Genomic DNA, 25,777 nt, shown 5'->3' on the forward strand with positions numbered 1-25,777 from the left:
TTCACTTTACAGTGTAGTAGAGTTCGCAGACTGCCGAGCCACAGGCACCGCGGGTCTGGCTCTGATTGGAGGAATCGCATCACTCGGTCCTTCTGAACACTCTGCTTTTTTCGCAACACTTGATTAGAACTTCGTAAGGCGTCCACACCGCACACAGGGGCGGAGCCATTCCCTGCTGATGTCAGTCAGTGATATTAACGCCCACTTGTAGGCAGTCCCGTTTCGCCTAATGAGGTGGCACGACAGTCTCATTTCGCCTAATGGCAGGCGCATTAGGCGAAATGGGACGTAACCCAGACGGATGCCGGTATGGTTTCCCCTGAAGTTGAATGCATGTTGCTACCCAACTCTCTTTCCTGCTTTTTCCTCTGTGCATTTATCTCAGGTCTCCATACGGCTTATAGCTAAAGTTGTTTCGCGGTGTTAGCGCCACATTAAAAAAAAAAACACTTGTGTCGTCTACAAACTGTCCATGTCACGCCGTAGACACGAACGCTCAACGTCGCGGAGCGATACAACTAAACCCGTACTACATTCTCTTCCGCTTTCACGATCCAGCTAGGGTGAACCGACATGTAAGAATGCGCGGCACGCCAAAGTCCCGCGGTGATCTCGTGCAATCCCGTTTTCTTTTTTCTTTTTTTTTTAACTTCTTCATTTCAGGGTGTGGCTACCCGATGATTTGCGGTTCCTCGGCGCGCAACGGCGGTCGACAAAACGCGAGCGCCGCCAGACGTTTGAACCAGAAAGCAAAAAGTATAGATGAAGTAGATGCATTGCATTCTGGTCCCTGTAATTGGTCCAGTTTGTTGCACGTGGGGGGTAGAGGAGGAGAGGCAGACAATCCTCCGATCTGCGCCTTGTTTAATTAGAGACGAGCCAAATCGTGATCTCGCCCAATTAGGTCCCCAACGGGAGATACCTTTAAAAAATTGTCTTAAAAGAAAGGGTCGGATGCCGCTTCTTTCGTTAATGTATAACTCTATTCTCGTCCCTTATTGCTCGAGCCACGTAGCATGTATGCATCGTTGCGTTGATGATGATGATGATGATTGAAAGACAAAAAAAGGGATTGTAGACCTCATCACGAGGGCCGGCTACCTCGTTGCGTTATTATTATCGAATGGATAGGCGTTGCTTTCGCGTTCTTCTAGTAGGATTATTTTCCCGCTAGACGAACGGCGTCGTGGCTGAGGGCGTCCTGAAGTCATGGTGAAGACAGGGAGATGGGGGGTTCGAATTCTACCATCGGCTGTGCTGATAGAGGTTTTTTCCCGGGGCTTTGGGACGGACGTCGGCAATTTCCCTCGAAGGGCGCATATCCACCGACTCCCGCTGTCTTCCATTGTCCACCGCTCATCGGCCCAGTTGATTCGCGGTCGAAACAGGAGTAAAGAAACTTCTCTTATTAGACGTACTCCGGGAAGACGCAAGGCCGCTGACCTCACCGAACGAGCGCAGAAAAACGATGACCTGCAACAGCAGACGGGACAAAACGGCAAACCACACATATCATTCTCAAAGACATTTTTGGGGAAATAAAACAAACAAAGAGACGACGACAGGAGCGGCCAAAAATCTGTCTTTTCATCGCTCCGAGGGTTGCTTTTATGGCTACTCGCACGATACCACACTGGGGCTACTTTTCGTGATCGCTCTTCAACCCGCTCGCAAAACTCGTGAGCGGCTCTTTTTTTTTTTTTTTCCTTCCCCCTTCCTATACAACCACCGGGCAAAAAAAAAAAAAAAAAAAACAGGGTGCTCTTCTGTTCTTTGTCATGTATATACTCCGAGAAGATAAAATAATTTAGCACCCTCTGTCGACTCCCTACTTTTGTGTTCCTATCTCCCCTGGATATCGTCTTTGTCGGAGACTGTTTTTTCGTAATGCTTCGTTTGATATGTTGATTAGAGTCTGGCGGTGTTGTTTGCGTTGTAGTGTGTTCTTCTTTCTGTAGGCAAAAAAAAAAACAAAAAAAAAACAAGCAATGGTTAAACATCGTTGAGTTCCGACTTCCTGCTTCTTTGTAATAAAGCGTGTAATATAATGTAGAAGACAGCGGCTGCTTCTGATAATGGATTAGGATCATTATATATTATTATAAGCCCGTGTGCATTCTCGGTTATATCTCATGGATGTGATGGGATGTGATGTGATAGTGGAAGAAAAAAATGGGGACGTATATCATGGATAACAGAGCGTTCTCGTATATCTGAGTTGAAAGATGGAAAAAAATCGCGGGGGTAAACGACGTAAACGACGAGAATTAGCCGAGGCAATCGTGGATAAAAGGTGAAAGATGGAAGTCACTGAAAAGGTTAGCCAGGCTGTAGGACTCGACCCCACATCTTCTGGATTACCGGTCTAGGGCTCTACCAATTGAGCTAAGCTAACACACGCCTTCTCAGCGACTACCAGGGTGCGTCATCTGAAGGGACAAACCAGTCACTCTCTCTCTCTTTCTCACTCATCCTCCTTTCACTCTTACATTTTTGCACACTCATACACACATTCATACCCGGCAGGGATCGACGCAAGCGGCAAGTGTTGAACAAGAGAGAACTGATGTTCTGAGGCTAGGACTCGAACCCACATCTTCTGGATTACAGCTGGCTAACCTTTTCAGTGACTTCCCTCTTTCATCGTTAATTTCTTAGGCAACTTGAGGCCTTGTATGCGATTGTCCCTTCTATGTTGTTCCAGCCTCAGAGCATCAGTTCTCTCTTGTTCAATCGTAGATAGTTTACTTAAAATGTAACAAAATTATACAGTTATACAGTTTGTGAAAACACTAACGTAGTTATGTAGTTCATGCACTGTTCTGTATGTAGTTCATGCACTGTTCTGTATGTAGTTCATGCACTGTTCTGTCGTAGACGCTTGCGCATGCCATAGCGGAACAAGTGAGCTGGTGTAGCCGGAGCCACAATCTCCATATTCCTTTTAAAGAATCCAATCCAATCCACGGCATCCACTCGTAACTCTGAGATCATGCAAAACAGTGTTATTTATAGACTTTATAGTCGTGGATCGGCACGGTTCCCCGTGACGTCGGTGCAAGACGCACGCTAAACTCCTTCACCTTCCCGCAATCCATCTGTCATCGTCCCCATGGCGCTCCTATTTCGAGGGCAGCAGGTGACGAAAAGTCTGCGAGTGCTGGGAATCGAACCCGCAACCTGTCTGATTGCTGGCCAGGTGCGTGCTGACTTTTTGGTCAACTGCTAGTCGACTTGACAGCTCTGCTTGATCTACTACTCCTTGGGATCGTTGCTTCGGCGTTAATTTCTGGCGGCGGAAAGGCGTACGCCCCCTCGTTGTCAATTATCGCCCATAGCCACAGTCGCATCGCGGTGCGAACACGGCATAAAGAAAAAATAATAATAATTAAAGGGGAATAACATGTGAGTATCATCGTTGCCAACATCTGTGACGAGTGGCATCTTTATTACGTATTCCCCACCATCTCTCCAAAATTATCCACAACGCGCACTAAGATAGCTGTGCCCTGCTCTACTGGAGACTAGGACATTGCCCTGTACATATCATTCAAAGATACCGCGGCCTCGGTGGATCAGTTGGTAGCGTGTCCGCCTACTGCTTCCAAGGTTACGGGTTCGATCCCGGCGCCGCCAGCAACGTGCAAGTTGCTTAGACACGCCGTCTTCCGCGAGGGACGGTAAATACGTTGTGCTATGAGCTCTCGGCGCATGTTTAACCTCGGACGAGCAAAATTAATCGACAGACTGTCCATAAAGCCACCGCAATTAAGAGTAAGAAGCCACACGGGATATCTACTTAGAAACGACGCTTTCGGGGGAAAAAAAAAAAAAAGAAAGACATAATTGGCTGATGTGTCACATTTTACCACGTTTAGTGCGCGCGTTATACAGCAGAGAATATGGTACCAGCACCTGAACTCGCCGATGCAGAAACAGCTTTACGACATGCACTTCCGAGAAAAACGCGCTAACGGTTGAAGACGAGCCATCGCCACGATCTGAAGGAGACGCCGAAAAGCGTGCAACCGACCACGCATTTCCAAGACACGCTGAGCGCACAATCTATCACACCAGCAGGTCCAGTCACAGACATACCTGCCCCCTTCGATGTAAGCCCACCGGCCATTCCTGTTTTGAAAGGAGGAATCCACTTGTTTTGCTGGCTACCTGCGAGGTAACTTTCACTCCTCCTCGCTCTCGCGATGTCTCGTCCGCTGCGCGATTCCTACCTTGCCTGCCGGGCTGCTCCTCCCGTAGGGTCTTCAGCAGCCTTCGGGGTGATAAGGCCTCTGGGCGATATTTCGGTGCAGGACGTTTGTAACTGTTTCTTTTGTGCACGCCCGTTTTGTGTGTTAGTGATCACGTGGTGCTTTGCTACGCTGCGGTGAGTTTCTGAAAGCGTGTTTTGTTTATTTGTCGGACGACGCGGGTGACTTTATCCAATCACGTGGTGTCGGGTCTTGTTTTTGTGTGTGACCATGTTGCAGTGTCGAGACGATGGTTGGGATTTGCGATTTGTGTGGTGGTTCAACGCCGCGTCGTCTTGGTGAACCAAGTGGGTGCTGTGGAACTGGGTAACAATCGTTTCATTGGTGTTTGAAATTAGAACGGATTGTTGCTCAATCCCTCCCGACGTTGATTGAGGCGAACCGTGACGTCAAATCGAAGCTGTTTTTTGCCGGTTGTTTACGTCGAGCTGAAGACAGGTTGTGCTGTACATATCTGCAAGTGTTCTAGTTCACTCCATGCAGTGTCTGGTTCGGCCCGGGATTCCCTAGACGGCAAACGAAGCTAGTAATAAACTCAAGGCGAAGTTTGAAAGAGAGTTTACGATAAACATCTTTGAGCAAAGAGTTTTCATCTACAAACCAATATTTCATGATTGCTCCTCGCTGATCAAGTCTCAGCGACAACCACATAACCTCCAAGTCTCGAGCTACTAGTCTTCGTTAGCACCAGCAAGCGCGACAACCGCCAGAAGAGGCGCAACGCTCAACGTCGTCATCTCTGGCCCCCTGAACGTCGCGCTGAAGCCCTTTGCTGGAACCCTGTCTTTCCATTTCGAAGACCCCCCGACTAGAGCCATATCTACTCTCGTGGCATTACCAGCGGATCTGTCCGCTGTTCACCCTCTGAACTTGGCGACGGCGCCACGAGTGGAAGACGAGGACGTCTCGATGGCGCAGCTAAGTCCTCTAGCACAGACGGACAGTCCTCCGGACGCCGGCGGGGGCGGTGGGACGATCAGCAACGGGACATCGTCGTCCCCGAACAGGGGTTCGCCTTCCGGCGGACAGAAGCGCAAAGCACCGGCTGATGACAGTAGCAGTGAGGATGGGGCTCAGATGAGTCCGGCGAGCATAGCCAAGCGGATCATTGCGGATGCGGTTGCAGCGACCACGACGGCTAGTCACGTGACTGACATTCCGTCAGCGTTTGGGCTCATTGACGTTTCTGAGGTATGGGATTCCTTGTTTATGCGTTTTTCTTTTTTCTTTTCTTTTTTCACTTTTTGTTATTATGACACGTTAAGATGTCGAAAATGATCGATTCTTGGTTCAAAGACCTTGTATTTTCGCTAGCTTTAGTCTGGAGACTGCTTATGCCTAGAGTGTGCCTCTCTTTCACGTCCAAAATGTTTACGGGAAAGAAATTCAGTCAGTGATGTTTATGCAAATACATTTTTTTTAGCTCTCGTAAACATCGATAACATCGAGTTTCTGGGTTGTGTTGGTTTCGGAGTATTCAGTTGCGTTACACGTCTGCCTGCACACAGAGTTATGCTCCACGACATTGTCATTCATAATTTAATTGTTGTTGTTGTTGTTAACATTTTAAGTTTTAGGCTTTTTTGTCACGTTTTGAGCCAAGTTTCCTGCGAACGAATCTCTAAAATTACCTTGATGCCATTTATAAATTGTCATTTGCGATGATGTTTTCTCTTTTCATGTGATTATGAACACTGTGGTGTAGACAAGTAGCCCGACATTATGGGCACTTGAAAGCATATGTAAGCAACGAGCATTAGCCGAAGCTGCAAACAGGGATGACAGAATTTCCCCTTTCATCATCATTAATTTATCTGTTGTTGATGATGATGATGATGGCACAAGCACACAAATACCCAACGCGCAAGGAACAGTGAACATAAAATAAATATTACTTAATTTTCATTTGGGACGATGTTCGTCACAATACCTATACTTTTCAGACTATTACGTACGTGGTCTGTAACACACACCGTAACAGCTTAATGGGCTCCCAGTAGCTACTGTTTCGCTAATTTTCCTCACCATATCAAAGCATGTGTCATTCCTCTCCGGTTGTTAAGAGTAAACTTACGCAGTAAACGCACTGTAGTAAACGCACTGTAGTAAACGCACTGTAAACTTTTTCACACCTTTAAAGGTGTGCGCTATGAACATTCAACCTGGTTGCGTAACATTGCATCTCCAGGATGATATTTTACAAAATTTGGAAAACATTACTAAAGATTAAGTGTCAGTGCAAATCTTGCTTTCATTATGTCTTGGATATTGTAGGTACGAGTTAATGCATATATGCATCGCTATCGATAATCGAGCACGCGCAAGTGTCTACAATACTGTTGAACAATGTTGAGATGTTGCAAGACTGAATTTTTGGAGGACAGACGACACTCGAGTAAAGAAAATTTGTGCGAAACCGTGCTCCATTATGATGTTACCAAAATTACACCTAAAAAGGCGTGCGCCATTCACGTTGTTACACCTTTAAAGGTGTTTAAAGATTTAGAGTGTAAGCCTTGGCTGCGGTCGATTCTGAATGTGTAGAAGAGGGGCGTGGCATGTCCTCTGGAGTCCCGTCGCGGCTTGTCTTTGCCTCCGCTGCTCCCTTCGAGTGCATGACACGGCAAAATCTCGCACGCAACAATGTGTCGCGGTGCAAGGTCATCGGTACAAAGGCTTGTTTACTCGTGTTGCAATGACAGCGCTCTTTAGCTTCCTTGTCGCATCTATTTTTTGTATTTGCTTTCCCCCTGAAGTTACCTTCCTTTATTCCGTTTTTGCACCGCGAAGCAGCTGTATAGGCTATGAGCTACGTGCAGGCGGTGGTCAGAGGGAGGGAGACAGGAGTATTATGCGTCCTGGGCCGACTTCATGGGGGAAGTGTGCCGACGTCCGTCGGGAATGTCTGCCAGAAATATGATGTCTGCCGAACCTCTGATGGTATACAGCCGGTGCGAGGATACGAGCCCAGCGCATCCCAGTGTTTAACGTGATCTTTCAGCAACAAGCGGACATTTTTAGAGAGAGAGAGAGACCCCGTAGATGAGGATCTCGATATTCCCTGTTGCGAAATCCCCGATCTCGAAATTCCCGTTCTCGAAACAAGGAAAATCAAGGGGAATGCTCGACTGCTTCCTAGGACGATATGCCGTGTTTAAATACATCACATCACTCAAATTCGCGGGTTTTCGACGTCGGTCCAGGTCGGTTTAGCGGACGAAAGCCACGTTTTAGCAGCCGTTAGGCTTAGCAGGGCGGACACGACGGAGCAGCATGTTGGTTAGCTTATTATTAGGTTAGTCGAAGCTCGGTGTTTGCGATTTTATGTCCAGGTTTTTCCAAATTCGCCGCTGCAGATTCCCCGCGCGCGCGACTCTCCATTTTATGTCACTGTCAGTGAGTAGCCAGAAAAACATTACGGAGCGTCAATGAGGACTGTACACGGGAGATGAGGATTCCTTCCTTGGGGGGGGGGGGGGGTTCGAATCCCAGAAACCCTCCTCTGGCTACGCCACTGTCTACTCTCACTCCTTCGCCACGTAGACATATAAAGTTAGGATGTCAGTCAGCCAATCACCGCAGACGATTTGAAACCCGGGACCTCAGTGGCTACCATTGGCTGCCCTTGCGACTTTTGCCGTCTCGTTTCCATAGCTACGGCCCCCCAAGAGCACGGTCGTGCTTGTTTGAGTCACGGTCGTTTCAGCGATCAGGCTTTGTTTCTAGGTGATTTAAAAGAGTTCCAAGGAGATTTTTAAAAGAGTCAGTGCCTTGTGTGTGTGTGTCCCTCGTTCCTTGCTGTGCCCAGCACTGGGGTAGTTATGATTTTATCTCATTCTTTATGTGATGCAGACTAAATCCGACCTTCTCAGTATCCCAATCCCTTTAGCGCCCTTCCACTGTTTGCTCTTCGAGTCCTTTCAAACATCCAACCCTTTTCCATCATTTAGGAATGTACCGCGACCACGGGCACTCGTTAACCCATCTCCGCAAAGAACAGTTCTTCACGCAAAAGACGGCGGAGTGCACGCACTAAGGGAAACAACCTTGGGTGCCTTTGTGAATCCGTCCGTTAATGTATCCTGAGGGGCAGGTATCCGTTTGAAATGAGGAAAATCCTTGAGACGACCTTGCAGTTGGGCTCTAACTTGGCTGCCACTTTTGCGAACTCGCACGGAGGATGGCCAGAGTCTATTTGATTGACATTTTTCGCCACAGAAGAAGAGGATTTGCTTTGAGGACAACTCATTTTTCATTTCCACGACTGCCGCAGCAGTTTTGCCTTTACCGCTGCTCGGGTGATGGGTTGAACATCGCAAGGGGATGTGGATACGTGCACTTTCTTGAAGAAGGATGTTGCGATTTTAAAAAAAAGGGGGGGAAGGGGATGGACACGCCGACGATTGTAGAAGAGTTGGGGCCGTGTGAAAAAGAGACGATCGTTTCACATTCAGTTTGAACTAAAGAATGCATAGGAAGCAGAGAGAGAGTCAAGTCCTAGGTAGCTTCACAAACATTCAAAGAGGAACACTGAAGCTTTCTAAGTTTATTTTGTACGAGCTTTCGCGTGGAGGGCCACGGTTGTTCAGGCACAAATGAATTTTTGTTAAATTGTTGTTTTTTTGAATGCGTAGGAAATTAGGACCCATCTCCTGTCTACGGCTGTATACGCAGGTTAATGCAACAGCTGTTTCGTTGTGTTTAGATGTATTAAAAAAAGAATGATTGCAATTGGCGGAAGACTATTTCGTGTGACGTTACACTATTTCTTTTGGCCGTGAAGTTTCGTGAAGCTAAAAAAAAAAAAATACAAAAAATAACAAATACCAACTATAGTCGGCTGTTCAATTTAAAAACAAAATTGCAGGGTATATTGTAGAGTTTTTATACCCATGACCTCATCCGTTGGGGTGCGCCACTGTCGCTAGCAGATTTGATGCCGTAACGTAGGTCGTCAGGTTTTGACCGTCCAGGCCTCCATCCGCATCGCATTCACCCATTTGGTATATATCAAAGTTACTGTACTTCGTGAGTACTATTTTTACCACAGTTCAAGTAATTTCATAGTCCTCTAAATATCGTATATGACAGCGAACAAAAAACCAGAACCAAACTTCGAAGGACGACCTACACATCATGACAGCGATTTCGTCGTTTCGAAGCTAGCGCCCTCTGGAGGAGTGACGTCAGTTTATAAAACCTATATTAAATTAGTCGCTTCCTTTGAAATCATGCTATGATCGAAGGACTTTAGAAAGATTAGATGTACACTGTAAACTGAAAAACACCCTTATGGGTGTAAATGGTTTGTCCTATAACTGACACCTCTTTTTACACCATATGGTCTTAGAACACCCTTTTCAGAGGGTGTATTCTGTGTAAGACACCCTTTGAAAGGGTGCTTTTCCTTGAAAATGCCTTCTTTTGCACCCTTTAAACACCCTTTTAGGAGGGTGTTTAACAACTTTACACCCTCCTAGAAGGGTGTTTAAAGGGTGCAAAAGAAAGCATTTTCAAGGAAAAGCACCCTTTCAAAGGGTGTCTTACACAGAATACACCCTCTGAAAAGGGTGTTCTAAGACCATATGGTGTAAAAAGAGGTGTCAGTTATAGGACAAGCCATTTACACCCATAAGGGTGTTTTTCAGTTTACAGTGTACGTACATATCATGAAGTTACCCTAAGCAACAACAGTACCGTTCTTGAGCATGACAAGAGTACCAGTACCGCGGCCCCCTTGATGAAGCCATACACGAGGCTCTTTTGTGCGATAGTTTCCCACGCTTGCAGGTATCGTGTACTGCGGTCTATAAAGAGAAAACGTGCAACGCATTAAGCGCCTTGTTTTGCCTGTGGTGGCAGCATCGTTTCCGGGGTGGGGCCAACAGGAAAGGGTAGATGAGCAAGAGATGGATGCACCACTTGTGGTTTGACGCCTTCCTCTTGGCTTTTTATTATCAGCTACTCTGGAACAATGCGCTGCTGACCCGGCCGCTCGAGCAGCCATTCCCGCGTTGCTGACCACTCCGAAGTAAAAGGGAAAAAACGTTAATTAATAGTGCCCTTTGCAAAGTTACGCGAAGGAATTAAATGGGTTCCAGGACATTCCATCGAACGACGTTTCACGGACCTTTTTCTTCTTCTTCTTCGTCATGGTGATAGGGCTTGCCGTTGTCGGCCTCACGTATGTGGGCAACGTCACGACTCACGCCCTGGGGGAATGTGCGTCCTGGGCCGACTTCTAAGGGAACTGTGCCGACATATGTCTGAAAGCGTCTGAGGAAAACCCAGGAAAAACCCCAGACAGCACAGCCAGCACCGGGATTCGAACTCGGGTACCTCCCAGTCTCGACGTGAGTCTCGTCAGGAGCGTACAGTCCGTTACAGATGATCCGCTTTAGCGAATAAAAAATTGCTTTCTCGCGTGAAGTAAAGACCGCGAGCCTGGATGACTATGGGCCTGTTGCACTAAAGTTTCGTCCGGCGACCGCAGCGCCAACTCTCCTCTAGTGTAGAGCAGCCTTACTAGACGGTCGTGTCCGGCGTGTTCCCTGCCTTACCGCCGTACCGGGAATGTCATCTCTTCTGTGGAAATCCTTGCGCCACGATTTTTCAGAGCCGCAGCGTAGGCGTAGGTGATACATGCCTGTGTACGGAAAGACCTCCGGCTACGCAACCACAAATGGCGCTGCAGAATACGGTTCGGTGTGCCCCTAAACGTCGTGAAACAGACACATAGGATTCTAGCTTCGTCGGATCACTAAATTCTCCACGTCTTCCCTTTCTGCCACCGTGAAATCTTTGGAAACACGCCAGTAAGGGTCTTAGAATAAAGTGATCGAAATCCCCGTTGTATAATATAAACTAAACTGTAAATAAATGTTATCTGACCCATAAAATGACAGTCGCGCGCGGGAAACTTTCAAAGGCGAACTGAGACTAATGGGCATAAATATGCAAACACGGAAGAACTAACCAACAAACATGCTGCTCCGTCGTGTCCGCCCTGCTAAGCCTAACGGCTGCTAAAATGTTGCTTTCCTTCGCTATAACACGGCATGGACAGACATCGAAAACACGTGAATTTGAGTGGGTAAATAGCGATGTCGTGTTTTTAAAACACTTTATGTCATTTTACGAAGCAATCCAGCGTTGTCCTTGATTTTCCTTGTTTCGAGAACGTGAATTACTCTGAAGGTCCTCCACCCTTTGGGGGTATAGATGAACGCCTGCAATGTGTGGTGCGATCACGACAGAGAGTCGGCCATACTTTTTTCACACACTGTTACTTGCTCCGAGAAACGGGGGTGGGGGGGGAGCGTGGGGGTGAAGGCGAGCCACCTGAATGTAACTCAGTGCGGGGAACCTCAGTGTGCGTTACATATCCTCACCTCATGTCCATCATACAACAGACAAGTCACTTCAGGGGGTTTTACTAATACTTTGTACTACATCTTCACCCAGCCCTTTTGCTGTGGTTGATGGGGCTCTCATTCCTTTTAGTGTATAGTATTTAATTTCTTGAAAGTTTCTTAACCTCTCGTAGTTTTAGAGTGACGGTTTTATACGTTCATGCCCTATTTTAAGCAAACATCGTGTTTGTTTCACTGTTGTTGCGCATTATGAGATTTGCTGCGCCATGAAGACTCGAAACGTAATAATTAATATAATATAATATTAATTATTATTATCATTATTATCCTTATCTCCACTTTTTCGATGGAATACACTTGGATGAAACGCAGCTCGATGAAATTGAAATGGGCGAGTGCGAATTCAATGTTGCTAAAAAATGTTCTGGCATCTTTTCATACTTGCACAAGCTGATTTGTAGCCGGTAGCTGTGCCTAACGTACCGGAAGCGTCTGACGGTGACATTACGGCAGGAAGGCACGTCAATATAAAAACAAATACATACGAATACATAGTTGGGCCAAATGTCCTTAATATAGAGCCCTCTTCCGTTTTTTTTTCTCTCTCTCTCTCAATAAACATATCCCCTTCCCCTCTTCCGGTCCCGATATGCGCCTGCTCGGACGCGTAATTTAATCCTTCTCTCTCTCTTCTATCCCCTCAGCTGTTAGGGACGGACCTACACGACTGTCGACGTTGGTAGGCCCTGTAAATCCAATTTGTGTTTTATTTCGCTTCAGTTTTAAGGCAATCGCTTTTCAATTTGAATTTTTACAAGGACGTGATAGCGGTTTTCACCGAAATATTCGGCGCAGTAACTCTAAGTAACATTATATACAACGTAACTAACTCGATGGGTCCAAAAAGTGAAAGAAAAGAGCCTGCTCAGGGCGAATATCTGGAGCAAGGACTCGGACATACATACGTGCAATAGTGCCGGATGATAAATGGCAAAAATAAAAAAAAAACTTTCTATACTGTAACCCACATAACGAATAGACGAAGCTTCGTATATATGCGGGATTAACTCGAACGCTCATCGGTCAAATTACCCAGCCAATTAAATGCGCTCATCTGTCTCTCTCTCTTTCTGACGTCTTAGCCGAAAAGCGTCGAAAAATTGCGCAATCCGAGTGGTCTCTAATCAAAGCTCCGATGTTCCGACGAGCTTTCCACCAGGCTGTCCTAGAAAAAAAAAAGAAACAAAAAAGACGATCTGTGTGTGTGTGCGGAGCGCAATCCATCATCAGCACCATTATTATTGAAATGCTCATTCTTTTCGTATACGGAGCTCGTTGCAACAGTCGAAAAGTGCTCGGTATGGGTACTGATTTTTTAAACGCTGGTATACTGTCCGACACTCCGGACAATCAATCGAGCATCCAAAAACATTGCAACAATGCGTTTGCTCCGTGACTATATACCTTGAGCACAGTCTGATTGATTGATTGATTTTAAAAGAAAAAATGGGTGGGTGAGTGGGGTGGGTGGGCAGGAATTCCTGCGTCAGTATATGCGTGAAGTATGGGCACGTTGCTCTGAGTAACCTCGTTTTCTAACAACGGATTCAGACTATGTTAATAGTGTAAATAATCGGAACAATTTTTTTTTTTTCAGTCGAAGTTTGCCTGATATGTGTACATAGAGGAAGATTGCACATAATTTTTAGCAGTTTGACACATGTGCTTGTAACGATAGTTTGCACGTAGAACATTTACGTTGTTAAAGTGTTAGTGAAAAGCCAAGTGTAATTTGGGCACTTAGTAATCAGATAATTATGTTAATAAAATATTCTGTAGAGAAACATTGTTATAGCAAGAGCAATTGCACGGTGTACGGAAGCATCTCGAATCCTGGTACATAAAGAAAACAAAAGATACTATCAACAAGCACCCTGGCCCTCTCCCAGACTGTTGCACCCCACTAGTACATAAATAAGCAGTAGCGGATAGGATGTTCACTTCTGATGATGGCACCCGTATGGGACCCAAAACGTCAAGTCTTATGTTGTTTACTGTGTTGCTTGCCGGTGCGCTGAATTTATTAAACATGTACCAGGATTGTTCAAAGTATTAGGATAAAGGAATGAAATCCATTGTATCAAACATTACTATCGGAGCACCAATCAACGACATCAACAACTACATGATGAAGATGACAGAGACAAATCGCATCAATCATCACCACACGAAAATCAGTTGCACTAATCACGACTTTAGGAGAGTAAATTGCACAAGACGTTACTATACTGAAAATGATTGCTCCGAGAATTGGTGTAAGGAAATCAATAGCACCAGGCATTGATTTGGTGGGAGGGACAATTTCCCTATTGTAATGATTGGTGTTCCAATCATTGCGATCGTTCGACTAAATGGATTTCTGTGTTTTAGTTCTTGCGGCAACCGTTTCCAATTTATTAGACTTATTTTGAATTATCACATATTTAATTGGTTATAGTATCGTAACACCAAATAGAACGGAATTTCCTTCGATGGCCCTCTCGACCCTAAGAAGGGAACTTAAGTGCACTGGGGTACCTTTTAATGCTCGTTCGCTGCATGTCTCTTTCAAAAACTTAAAATTAATTAATTAAAAAAACGTTAAAACCAACTTAAAATTAATAAGTTCCTTACGAAGGTTCAGTCTTCCATAACTTCTAAACACGGCGGCTAAAAGACGATTGGTTCCTTGCTGTTGGGCTCCACGGGACCATAGAATGCTTCTAGACCTTGAAATCAACGGGTCAGTTCATAAGCGTGCACTAATCACTCACCACCTGTCTTCCCATCCGAGGGCCAAAACAAAAGCAGGACGTTCTTCGGCAATAATGCACGGCAAGGAGATCAGTAAACTGTGTCTGTCTGACTTCCATCTGTCAAAGGCCCCTCGGCCCGTTACAGAGGGGCAGTCCTTACTTCTTTTTCTCAAGTATGTAGCTCCTTAAAACGTAATCTTCGCAGCCCTGTGCGCGCCTTCGTGAAAGCTATGCCTTACCGCACGGGAAATGGCTTCTTTTGCTAATGGTGTCTCGCGTCAGTGAAATTCAGAGCTCTCATGATTACCCGTTTCACGCCATAGCTCTATGAGAGCATGTGGGGCGTTTAATCGGCCTCGCTTCTCGGCTTCCTTTATAGTTCTTGTCATTTTTGTTCTTGTGCGCGCGAACTTAAGTGCAACTGGATCATGGCGCTTCCGACAGCTTCGGAAAAGCTTCGTAATAAAAGCCATCTTCGATAAGAGCTGCCAAAACAGAAGGACCAGGAGATTGAAACATGCACGCTCACCACTGAATCAAGCTGCTTGCTGAGCTCAAGATCGCGGGCTCGGGCCCAGCCAAGGACGGCATAGCAATGTGGTGGAGGTAAACGATGCTTCCAGTACAGTGGTCCCAGGTGGTCGAAATCATCCGCAGTCCTATGCCCTGCGGCACGTGCAGCATGTCGCCAAGGCCTACTACAAGGTGTAATCCTACTCCCAATTTGAGTTTGATTACGCAAATCAAATCAAATCATTTTCTTGTCAACTGTAGCACGTAAGAACATTTTTAAGGGGAAGTTGGCCAAAAAAGCGTCGATAAAGCCGCTTGACAAGGGCACAAGCCCCAGAAAGGTTTCACTCGTATATGTCGACGGTATCGAGGTACAAAAAGAAAAATACGAGGCATTTTCGAAATGATTACTTAGTAACGCTAATTGCATACAAAAACAAAACATACTCGATAAATATATAGGAAGGGAGTTGCCTCAGGACAGAAGCCGCCGATATTTCGAACAGAGACTGTTCTTCTTCTGGGCACCGTCCTCATCATTGGCATGGTATTTAAAGGGTTAGGTGTGACGTGTTTAAAGGTTCATAAAGGTTCGATAAATATATAGTTCAACCTGATTAACTCCCGTAATGCAATGGGGGGAGGGGGTCTGTTTAATAGAATGAAAAGAAAGAACTGAAAAGAAGAAATTGCAATGTCAGCCAGGCTAACGCCGACTTGCTATTCCAAAAAAACAAAATAAACAAAAAGGAAAGGATAAAAGAAAGGGGAAAAAAAAAAAAAGAAAAACAGTTAGTGCAGCTCAGTCACGACATGGTACAAGAAAGCCCAGTCAGAAGGCAGACGCAAGGCCCGAGTCTTTCAGGAATCGGAGCAGGGCTGTGGTGATGGGCCGAGGGACGGTAGAATATACAATAGCATAAGGGTCCGAACACGGACTCGAAGTGAAATCACTCATTTAGACAGGAAAGGAGTAAACGGGAAAAATGGGGCGGGGGATTACCACCGAAGCACATCGTGTCGTTGATCTGGGCGGGCGCTCTCCGCAGTTTGGTATTCTTGTTCGTTCCTTAAATACGAGTATTCCACTTCAAGTCGCAGCAGACTAACTGAGGAAGAGGGGGAAAGCTAACACCAATATTGGTAACCCCACTCCATATTGATGTGTAAGGAATAGCTTGAAAACTTTTCTGGTATGGTTTTGGATTGGATTGGATTCGAAAAGGAAGAAAAATATGGAGAGGTTAGTCCCGACCCAGTCAGAAAAAAAAAATAAAGAAAGAAAAAGGTAAGCTACGAAAAAGGGAAGAACAATCAAATGGTATGGTTTTGTTGGATATGCTATATACAGTCAAACTCCTTTATAGTGAACACCTTTTTAACGAAAATACCACTACAGCGAATTTTTTTGAGGTCCCGCTGGAGCCTATAGGTCCAATAATGGACATCCTTTTTAACGAAAGTACCTTTACTGCGATTTTTTTTTTTTTTTTTGCTGTCCCCTAAGTTTCGTTGTAAAGGAGTTTGACTGTATATGTTGTTTGGAGTCATTCCGCGCTGCGTTTAGCAAGTGTAGTTCTGGAACTTTTTCTGTATGCAGCAAGTTCTGAATAAAAAAATACTAGAAGTTTCAGCTCCCCATCTCGCCTGTGGTGAGGCTCTTCCTACAGCCCTGGGTGGAAGAGGGGGACGCAACTCGGCCCCGTCCGTTCTCACTGTTTTAGCCATTGGAAACAGCGCTGTTGTTGTGCTCCGGTATACGCATTCTCATTGCTGTTGGCGAATTCAATGATTTCAGAAAGTCGGCGTTCGGTAAAGTTGTTTCTTCGTTCTAAAAAGTTCCGTATCAGAAATCCTTTTTTTCTGTGCTCTAATACGTACCGGCTGCATTTCTTTTCCCCTATCTTGCGCAAAAATCAGCACTGCAGTTTTTTGAAGCGTGCAGTCTTCCTGTTCCACGAGTATATTTTTCTTCCGAGGGCAAAGCTGATAGAGTTTTTAATTTAATTTGAGCCTGGAAGGGGTGAATATACTCGCCCGGGCTGAACGCAGAACCGGATGTTAGTAGCGCCACATCCTTGTTCCTTCGGTGCGTGCGAGGGGCCTAGAAGGTTGTTAGAATGTTGAACGGGTTTGTAGATACACGTATTGTAGCGTGCTCTGGTGGCGGCTGAATAAATTAACGTGGCCCGCTCTTTTGCTACCCTTCTGAGGGTAATTGAGAGAAGAGCGCCGTTAACGCGATGCTTTGTACGGTATTAAAGGGTGTAAGGTGGTGTAATTTGACACCCGTGGATATCGGGGTTTCATCAGACTATATAGTGCTTGCGCGTAATTGCTATATTGATCGGCAGTTTCGATCATTATTTTGGCTTTTTGCACTACGATGATGGTTGTGAAATGGTCTACAGCTGAAATTACAGGGGATTGCGCAACGGTCTGAAACGTTTGTTGCATAGTATAATTTCTCTTCTTGAATGTGTTTCTTAAACGAGTCCTTCATCACTCTATGTTATCGGACGAGCTATACGCATATCGAAAATGTGCTGCGATAATAGTTTCAAGGAAAAGTGATGCGCGCTAGATGATGGGGATATGTAAAGTCTGAGCTACATTTCTCTCTTTCCGCTGTCGAGACCGATAACTCTTCCGAGCGAATATGGTGGATGCTTCTTTTTTCTTTTTGGCCGTGATGAAACATCCTCGGCCGAAATGAGAGTACCTTCGGCCGTAGTGAGATTTTGGCCGTAGTGAGGCACTTAGGAATTAAAGGATCTTCGTCCGTAATGAGACTTTGGCAGTAATGAGATGTTACCGCCAGTAGTGCTCAAAATCGCCTGCTGTAAGAATAATTACGTAATCAGCACGGAAAATAACCAGAATCGTATCGTCATGTTCGCGTGTCCATCTGGCGTGTAAAAGTCAGCTCCGTGCCGTACCGACACCGAGTACTGGAGTAGCCAGCGCGTTTCTTTTCCATGCAATTTAATGTTCACAGACTCTTTATTTTAATGAGCGATGTCCGAGACAGCGAGACTAATTATGTCAAATTCTGGAGACAAGATTCGCATCCACTTTGAGTACAGACATTAAATAAAACATCTCCTTCACAGTACAGAATGTTTACAGCAGATCTTTATATACGTGTTCTAGCTTAGTTTATTTATTGAAGTCAATTATTCGTGTTTCTTGCGTGCCCTCTCTCCCCCCCCCCTTTCCCGAACAACAAGCAAATATTACATGTAGTGAGGAGGAGGGTATTTAACTTCCCGCGAATATGTGCAAGAGGAGTACTGTTTTCAGTACATAGTTGTTTGTTCGGTCACTCACTTTATCACTCACCTATTAGACCCCCCCTAGCTATGGGGTAGCGTTCCACGCCTAGAGTGGAAAACCTCCCCCCTTCATCGTCCGAATATAATTGTTGTTGTTGTTGTTGGTTGGTTGGATGGGTGGAGGAAAAAGAAGAGGAGAGCTAGTATGCTAGTAGCTTTCGTACGTTGCCGGATTTCCACGGAACACGCAGATGCTGAATACAACTTTACTTAGAACTGCATTCGCAGATTTCTTCGGAGCTCGACATAGCTTTGTCGTAGGGTCTGGACACCGCGAGGGCCACCGCCGTTCTTCGAGTGTCACCTGACCCATACGATCAGTTCCTCAAGTGGTATACCAGCTTAAAATCGAAATATTCCTCCAACATCCTTCGCGACTTCGAAATTATACCCAGTTACTTTAAAAAGAGACGAAAAAAAAAAAAGACCACGGGACCACGAAAGGGGACTTCCACAGCGTGCCAAATCTCTCTTCTAACAAGACTTCTCGCTGCAGTTCCGTGCCGTTGTGCCTTTCCGTAATCCCGCATCATCGATGTTTCACCAGCTCCCAGCACACCTCGTATACACGTTGACCGTCGGCGTGGAACGCACCCAGCGGTCCATCCCTTGCCCGAGGCAGCCGTGCGGACTCCTCCGTTGCTCCTCTAAAGACCGAACCCCGCGGCGTTTTTTTCATCCTCCCCTTCGATGTTGCCATTTGCTGCGCACAATGCTCTTACCTGCCTTTTACCGGCCCCGCGTACAGTTGACGTCTACCCCTCGTGCAGCAAGTGTAACATATCTGTTCGGGCTTCGCCGCGGGAGTCCCTGCAGCTGACGATGCACATCTTCATGTTTCGTGCGTTATCGTGTGGTGATGTGAAAGCTGGTGTTAATAGGTGGTCCAGTTCATGAGCTGTCTGTGTAGGTCGCCTTGTTTCGGCTGTGGGATGGCCTTGTGCACGTTCTAGTGTTTTGCGCTGATATCATTGGTGCTGGTTAGGAACAGAATTCCGCGTCTCGTGTGAACCATATTGGTGCTGTCTCAGGGTGAGTTCCACGTTCCACTGAGCAGGATTGGCGGCGTGCATGTCCAACAGCGCATCGAAAATTGTTCGACCGATATACACAGTGACATATATTTTTTAAGCGGTCCGACTGTCCTCGTTGTTAACTAAATTATTTTTATTAGTTATATATTGGATAGTTTTGAGCGACTCAAGCAGACACGGGACGGCATGGCATTGTCCTGGAGCAAAGACTACTAGATTGTTTCTGGTTCCCTGTTCCAGAGTCAGCTCCCACCCTGCCACGCGTATATGATCATACAGAAGTCACCTGCGTCCAGAAGGCTCCCGTCTTTTAGCTGGACACGTGGGACGCAACAAGGCATATTAACGGGGTTTCTACCGCGTCGCTAACCTTGGAATTAAATATGCGTCTTAAATCAGGATCGCTAACAATTTGAGTGCAGCGAAGAAAGCAATGCAGACAAAACACGGAGACCTTGAACGTGTGCAAGCCACACAGTTCTACCGGTTGACACAAGGAATCAGTTGACATTGACGAAAGCTTAGTGAAAACGTTGCTCTTTTTTTTTTTCTCGAAGAAAAGGAGATTACCACGAGTGACCTCAACGGCAGTGGAAGTGTTTACGCAGTGACTCCCCATCCTCGTAATACACTCGCTGGTGCTCAGTACGTCCATTAAGTGTGGTGTGTTGTGTGGACGAGCCATCGCGAAGACACTGTGGTTGTTGTGACAGTGGAACCAACCAGTCCCTATAGCGGACGCCGGCATGGATATCACGATATTGGATGCCGTTCAGCAATGGTAAATTTTCCTCTGTGTGTGTCTGTCAGTTTAATATATGAAGTTTTAGTACATATATCGCACGCTGTCGCCTTTGCGTTTACGTAAGGGATAGCGTGATGGTTCTGCGCGATGCGCAAAGCTCTGTTAAAGTCTTGCACGCGTGCGCATACCCAAGCAGCACAACATATTGGCCCAATATTGGCCCAATATTGGCAATACTGGCCCAATCTTGGTCCAATATTGGCCCGACATTGCCAATATTGGTCCAATATTGGGCCGAGATGTTGTGTTGCTTGGGTAACCATCAACGCAATCCCTTACATATACTAAAACACACTATTGTCGTGACGGTAGCGGTTTGTGATGAAGAAGGTAATCGTCCTCTTGTTCTTAGCTTGTTCTTTCTGGCGCTTTTTCCTGTGTCCGGACTCATGCTTTTTCAGTATGGAGTTCGTCCATCAGCTCGCCCGCATTTATCCCATATTATATCGGTTATCTCGCTGTGGTGGTTGTCATGCCGGTCGTTGTGACGCCCAGGACAGTATAATAATCCCCTTGTCTCACACTCTTTCCTGCTGCCCTCTCTCCGTGTGCCAGCACGCTGCTTATAGCCCCAGTCACTTCGCGGCGCTAACGTGGGATAGAAAAAAAAAAAAAAAACTACAGCTCATCATGTGATTTGGTTCCCTCAGTTCCTTTTTGTTCGCACAAATGACAAACACGAATCGATCTGCACTAGTACAAAGATAAGAATAAAATGTCCACCAATTATAGCTGTCATTACGTGGGACAAACGACCTTCAAATGACTCTTTCCAATTGGTTGCATCCATAGCTGTTGACATAAATGGATGTTTCACCTCCGTCGACCAGGAACTGCACAGACAGTTACGACATCTCTCGTGTTTCTTGGACTGCACGATTAGCTTACGACATCGTGTTTGCGCATGCCCAGTGAAGCCCCTCAACGCGGATGATATATGCTAATGACGTCAAACCTTTTAGTGGGTGCGAATAAAGAAATTTCGGTAGTAAGTATAATGTTCTTCGAGTGTCGGACGAACAGTACCTAGAAGAACCTTCTTATTAATATTGCTTTTTGTAACAGAAAAAAAATGCGATTTGTGCAGAAATAGCGACAATTTCTCGCAGTTGGACTTAGTGACGACATTTTTGTGTATCGGTCAGTGTTTCTGTAGCAGTCTTTTGATATTTTGTTCTAACGTGAGAAGTAGCCAGCCACAGCCGCTGCCTCTTCATCATTCTTTCGATTCCAAGCTCATCCTTCTATACCGCAAGCGTAATTTATGTCGTCATTTCGTTGGAAATTAGCCGGAGTTTCTACCTGAATCGGTACCTGGCGAAGCCCAGGCACTGGGCGAAAGCTTACAACTTAATTATGTAATAGATAGAGTTTCATTGGTTGTCGAGACAGCTTGATGCGTCAAGAAAAGCAAGCGGAACGCGACAATTGGACAGCTGAGACCACGGTGTTCCCCGCGGCCCAAAAAGCGCCTTCCGTTTACTATTCTGACACATCGAGTATATCTCGACAATTCCCGAAAATCAGCGTCTTCGTTCTTGATTTGTCTGAATTTAGCCGAAGCTTGTAATGGCAGTTTAAAAGCAGTTCCTATCGCAATTCAGTTGGGGCTTTTATCGAGGTTTAGCCCAAGTCTCTACTAAACTGTAATTGGAATTTTCTGCCATATTCCGACAAAATGTATCGCATTCTGTACAAGGCCTGCACTTGTTGTGACGTGACAAACGGAAGAAAACGAAAATGCGTCCCGAAAATAAATGTTCGGTTGAATTGACCTTTGCCCGAGAAACGTCATCATGACGTTGGTAGACAGACTGATACTGAAACAAATCGGAAGGGGAGAGCTGGGTCCCACGAATGGACAGCCTATTGAAAGAAATGTAGGACCGAAGGTCGCGTTCCTTTCAGGGACCATCGTAATCCCCTCAAGACCGTGGCATTCGGGCGCGACCTTGTTCACCCCCTAGATTCGAGCGTATACTAGTTCAAATCTACCAAATTGGTGGCGCTGTCGAACACTATGAGTTGTCGAATGAGTTGTGTATGCATGTCATAGTGCATGCATGCATGCATGCACTATGACGTCATTTGTTTACGAACGGGGAAAGGTCTATACACAGACAACTAGCGGCAACATGGAACTCGTTACGGTGGGGCGCCTGGGGACCAGCTCCCTAACGAGCCGGTACCCTAAGGAGCTGGTACCCTACATCTCGTAGCATGGGGCGACACCTTGCAATCCCTTTGGCAGATAAAGACGTGCCGAGGGGCCAGATATGCTTCTCAACCCGTGGCCTCACTTCCGAAGGCGTCCATCGATATTTCCATATCAGCCGATTATCATCCAATTTAGAATCAATCGTTGTAAAGCAGTTTATGTGGTATCCCATCCTGCGTGGAAAAATCCTTTCGATGATGGGCCAGTAAGAAAATGCTTCCTGAACTGTAGTTGTCTCACGATCGCGATACGTCACAGCCTGTTCTTTTATCTATACCTCGTACTTGCACATTGCACGATCTTTCACCGTTGTCCTCACACATAATCGTCTTATGGGAATCCAATCTTTTTTTTTCTACGTCATCATCTTCTACGTGACGTTAACCTTCAATCAGTGTCTTTAACCCCTTCATTCGAATGATAACATTCTTACACGTACAAAGACATATACACTCTATGTATATATCCCGCAAACAATTCCCAGCCCAAAATCCCAAACTCAAATCCACTCACACCAGCCACTCGGCATCCCATACAGCGACCATTCACCTCCGCTATGATGTACTGCGGCGAACGAGCAACCCTTTCTTTACACACACACACAGTGACACTTCCTGTACGATGAGCTTAAGAAGCAGTACAGCATTACAGCCGGGGGTGGAGACGGTAAATAGTGGATGCCTTTTTGTTTCCTTGTCTTTGCAAAAGTCAAATATATGACGAGCTTCGTGCGAAGACGTGCTGGAAGAGTTCTTATAGTTGTGGTCGGAGACTTGACGAGCGCTAGTCGTCCTCTCTTATACATGGAATGTGGCAGTGAAGGGGCTGGAGCGAAATGGCCCATGTAATTTACTGACACGCGCGCCCCCATTGTGTGAGTATATAGACGAAATGGCTGGTTGTGTGTGTACGAATGCTACTATCATAGTGAGAATATTACGACGTTGGGAAGATGGTGACAGCGTGTTCAAAGTGACGGAAGTGATTTTAGAAGGGAGGCTCACAAAAGAAAACGTTGTTTCTTTTTCATGAAGTTAATTGAACTTACTACCAGGAACTGTGTCTGAACCCAACCCCATGCGCTGCGCAAGACAAACCAGCTGGGGTGCAAAAATAAAAAAGGCGGGGATTGTATACGCACAGAATGATGTTCTGGGTTATGTCAAAATGTGCTGGTTACAGACGGAGTATGAGAATATTCAAACGGAGCTGTACCGGAAGGACTGGTCGAGACTTATTTTTTATTTTATTTTCAACAATACTGCAGGCCATAAAGGGCCCATGCAGGAGTTGATACAAAAAGTTTAAGGTATACATCGGCGACATCGTGACTACATCATAGCAGTCTACATTACATTACTACATTACATCAGTTATCTTGTAGTGATACTTTCCTCGAGAGGATGTCGTATAGCTTGGTCGTATAACTCAACAGCAAAAACGACATATATGCTGCTCTCGTAGCACATTTATAAAGGATAGAAAAGCTCCCTGTAGATCGTCTGGATACTTTCTGAACCCCCGTAGCATGCATCGTAAGCACGTGCGCTCCTTAAAAAAAAAAGAAAACTAAGTCAGATGTTCCTCTTCATAATTTCCACGAGAAGTATACCTCTTAATGGAGGAGTTCAGCTGCATAATATCACGTCAGATACTCGTACTGACCTCGGTACCGTGGCAGCTTACTGAGCCTAATTTGGCCAGCAATTTGGTGGCACGGTACAAGTTGCCTAGACATGTCTTCTTTTGCGGGTGACGTTAAGCCTGGGGCGCCGAATGCTGAGATTTCGGACAACGAACCTTCGTGTAGGGAAAACTATGCAATTCGCGGACCGGCCACTATGGTGTCGCTCACATCGCCTTTTATAGGACATACGACTTACCTCTCGACGTAAATCTACCAAATTAAAAAAATAAAAAATTACCAAATGTAACGATGCCACCGTTAGTTATATCAGATTGTCTTCGTACATCTTTCTGTTAAAGTTGTTGCCGTGCCAAAGCGTCCGCTATCCCTCCCTCCTTCCCGTTACAGCTGAAATCATTCCCTGTACATGGTATACAGGCCCATGAGTATATTCCTTTTACCGAACTTTGCATATTAAGACTACCGATAATTAATCGAGTATCGCGCTGCACGTATACATACACGGACCTACGGAAGCAGTCCACAACAGCGAGTCAAACTGCACGGTTCCCGCGGCCTGTCGAATGAATGATTCGATCATCCTGTGAGCATTAATTGGGCATTGTAATTTGTGGCCAGTTCATTACTGCCAATAAAGTGAAACGAGAAATATGCGCACGCGCGCGTGAGCAAGCAGCGTATACACAAAACGATATAAACTCATTTCGGATTACCTGTCAGTCGTATAATTGGTGAAGTAATTAATGACAATACCATTACTCCTAGTTTGACGTTTAAAAATGATGCCGATACTGTTTTTCTAGGTAAGAATACAGGAAGGTTAACATCATTTTGTTGCTGCTCGTGAGCGAATTAATTACTCGACTTGATCGAGACGTTACGTAGCCAAAAAATAATATATCTCGGAAAATGACGAATCGTTTTCTGACTTCGGGACGTTGATAAGACTTTAAGGAAGCTACGCATAATTATGCGCGATCCAGCAGCGGAACACTTGGGCTTTTTAATTGCGTTGCTCTTTTGCGGTGTGAGCATTGGGAAGAGTTATTACGTGCGCGATTATATCCTCTATGAACACGTGATGAGAGCATTTCACATATATTGCTCGATCGCAATGACGTCATTCGCGGGGGGCCGCCACAGTCGCTATAGCGGATTTGCTTCCAAAATTCCCCATTGCTGCCTATATTCCCGTAGCTTATTCCCCACACCGCACAAAGCGAGTTAAAACTGCGGTAAATCTACGGTATAAGGGTATCGATAAGAAGTAGTGGTGATACCTCAGAAAATTTATCGATTCGATAGTATAGTGAACTGGAAGAGGGCAGTGGAACGAACGGAGGGGTCTGCGTCTTGGGACGGGGGTCAGAGCAAGTGGCGAAAGTATGGCGGCGGTGCTGCTATCGCCAACTACGGTTGTCGGGCATGCTTTGCTAAGCGCTTCATCTGCGTGTCAACAATTTTACCAGTTCAGATTTTTGTTCTCTTCTGTTCTGTTGAGAACAATTAATTATAATTGTAATTAATTGTAATTGCATTTTTATTCTACGGCTCCTCCTTACTGACTCTATGGCGTCTCCATAGTCGTCGACTGCAGCGCCACCGTCGGCTGTCGACGCCGCGATAATCACGCGGAGAGCTCGGTCGTTCCACTGCCCTCTTCTAGTTATAGCCTGAGCCCTCAGTACTCTTACGTCATAATTTTCGTCTCAATTGCGCTGTCTTTCGGAAAATTAAAATTGAAAATTGCGGCCAACACTGTGTCGAAGTGGTCACCAACTGCGC

At 45.7% G+C, this 25,777-nt stretch overlaps 1 protein-coding gene across 6 annotated transcripts in view; it reads left to right on the forward strand.

The window, feature by feature from the left end:
- LOC135398817 (transcription factor AP-2-epsilon-like) overlaps positions 1–25,777 on the forward strand; it is a 210,661-nt gene that overhangs the window by 138,978 nt on the left and 45,906 nt on the right. The window contains exon 1 of one of the 6 annotated variants that reach the window (XM_064630312.1): positions 4,209–5,462. The exons of 4 other annotated variants lie outside the window; for them this stretch is intronic. In XM_064630312.1, the coding sequence (XP_064486382.1) occupies positions 5,181–5,462 (282 nt within the window). In that variant the 5' untranslated portion in view covers positions 4,209–5,180. Of the gene's footprint in view, positions 1–4,208; positions 5,463–19,056; positions 20,103–25,777 lie in introns of those variants that run through there. One more of the 6 variants, XM_064630317.1, reaches the window with a different exon arrangement.

The sequence above is a fragment of the Ornithodoros turicata genome, chromosome 6 (assembly GCF_037126465.1).
Source record: "Ornithodoros turicata isolate Travis chromosome 6, ASM3712646v1, whole genome shotgun sequence".
NCBI classification, from domain to species: domain Eukaryota; kingdom Metazoa; phylum Arthropoda; class Arachnida; order Ixodida; family Argasidae; genus Ornithodoros; species Ornithodoros turicata.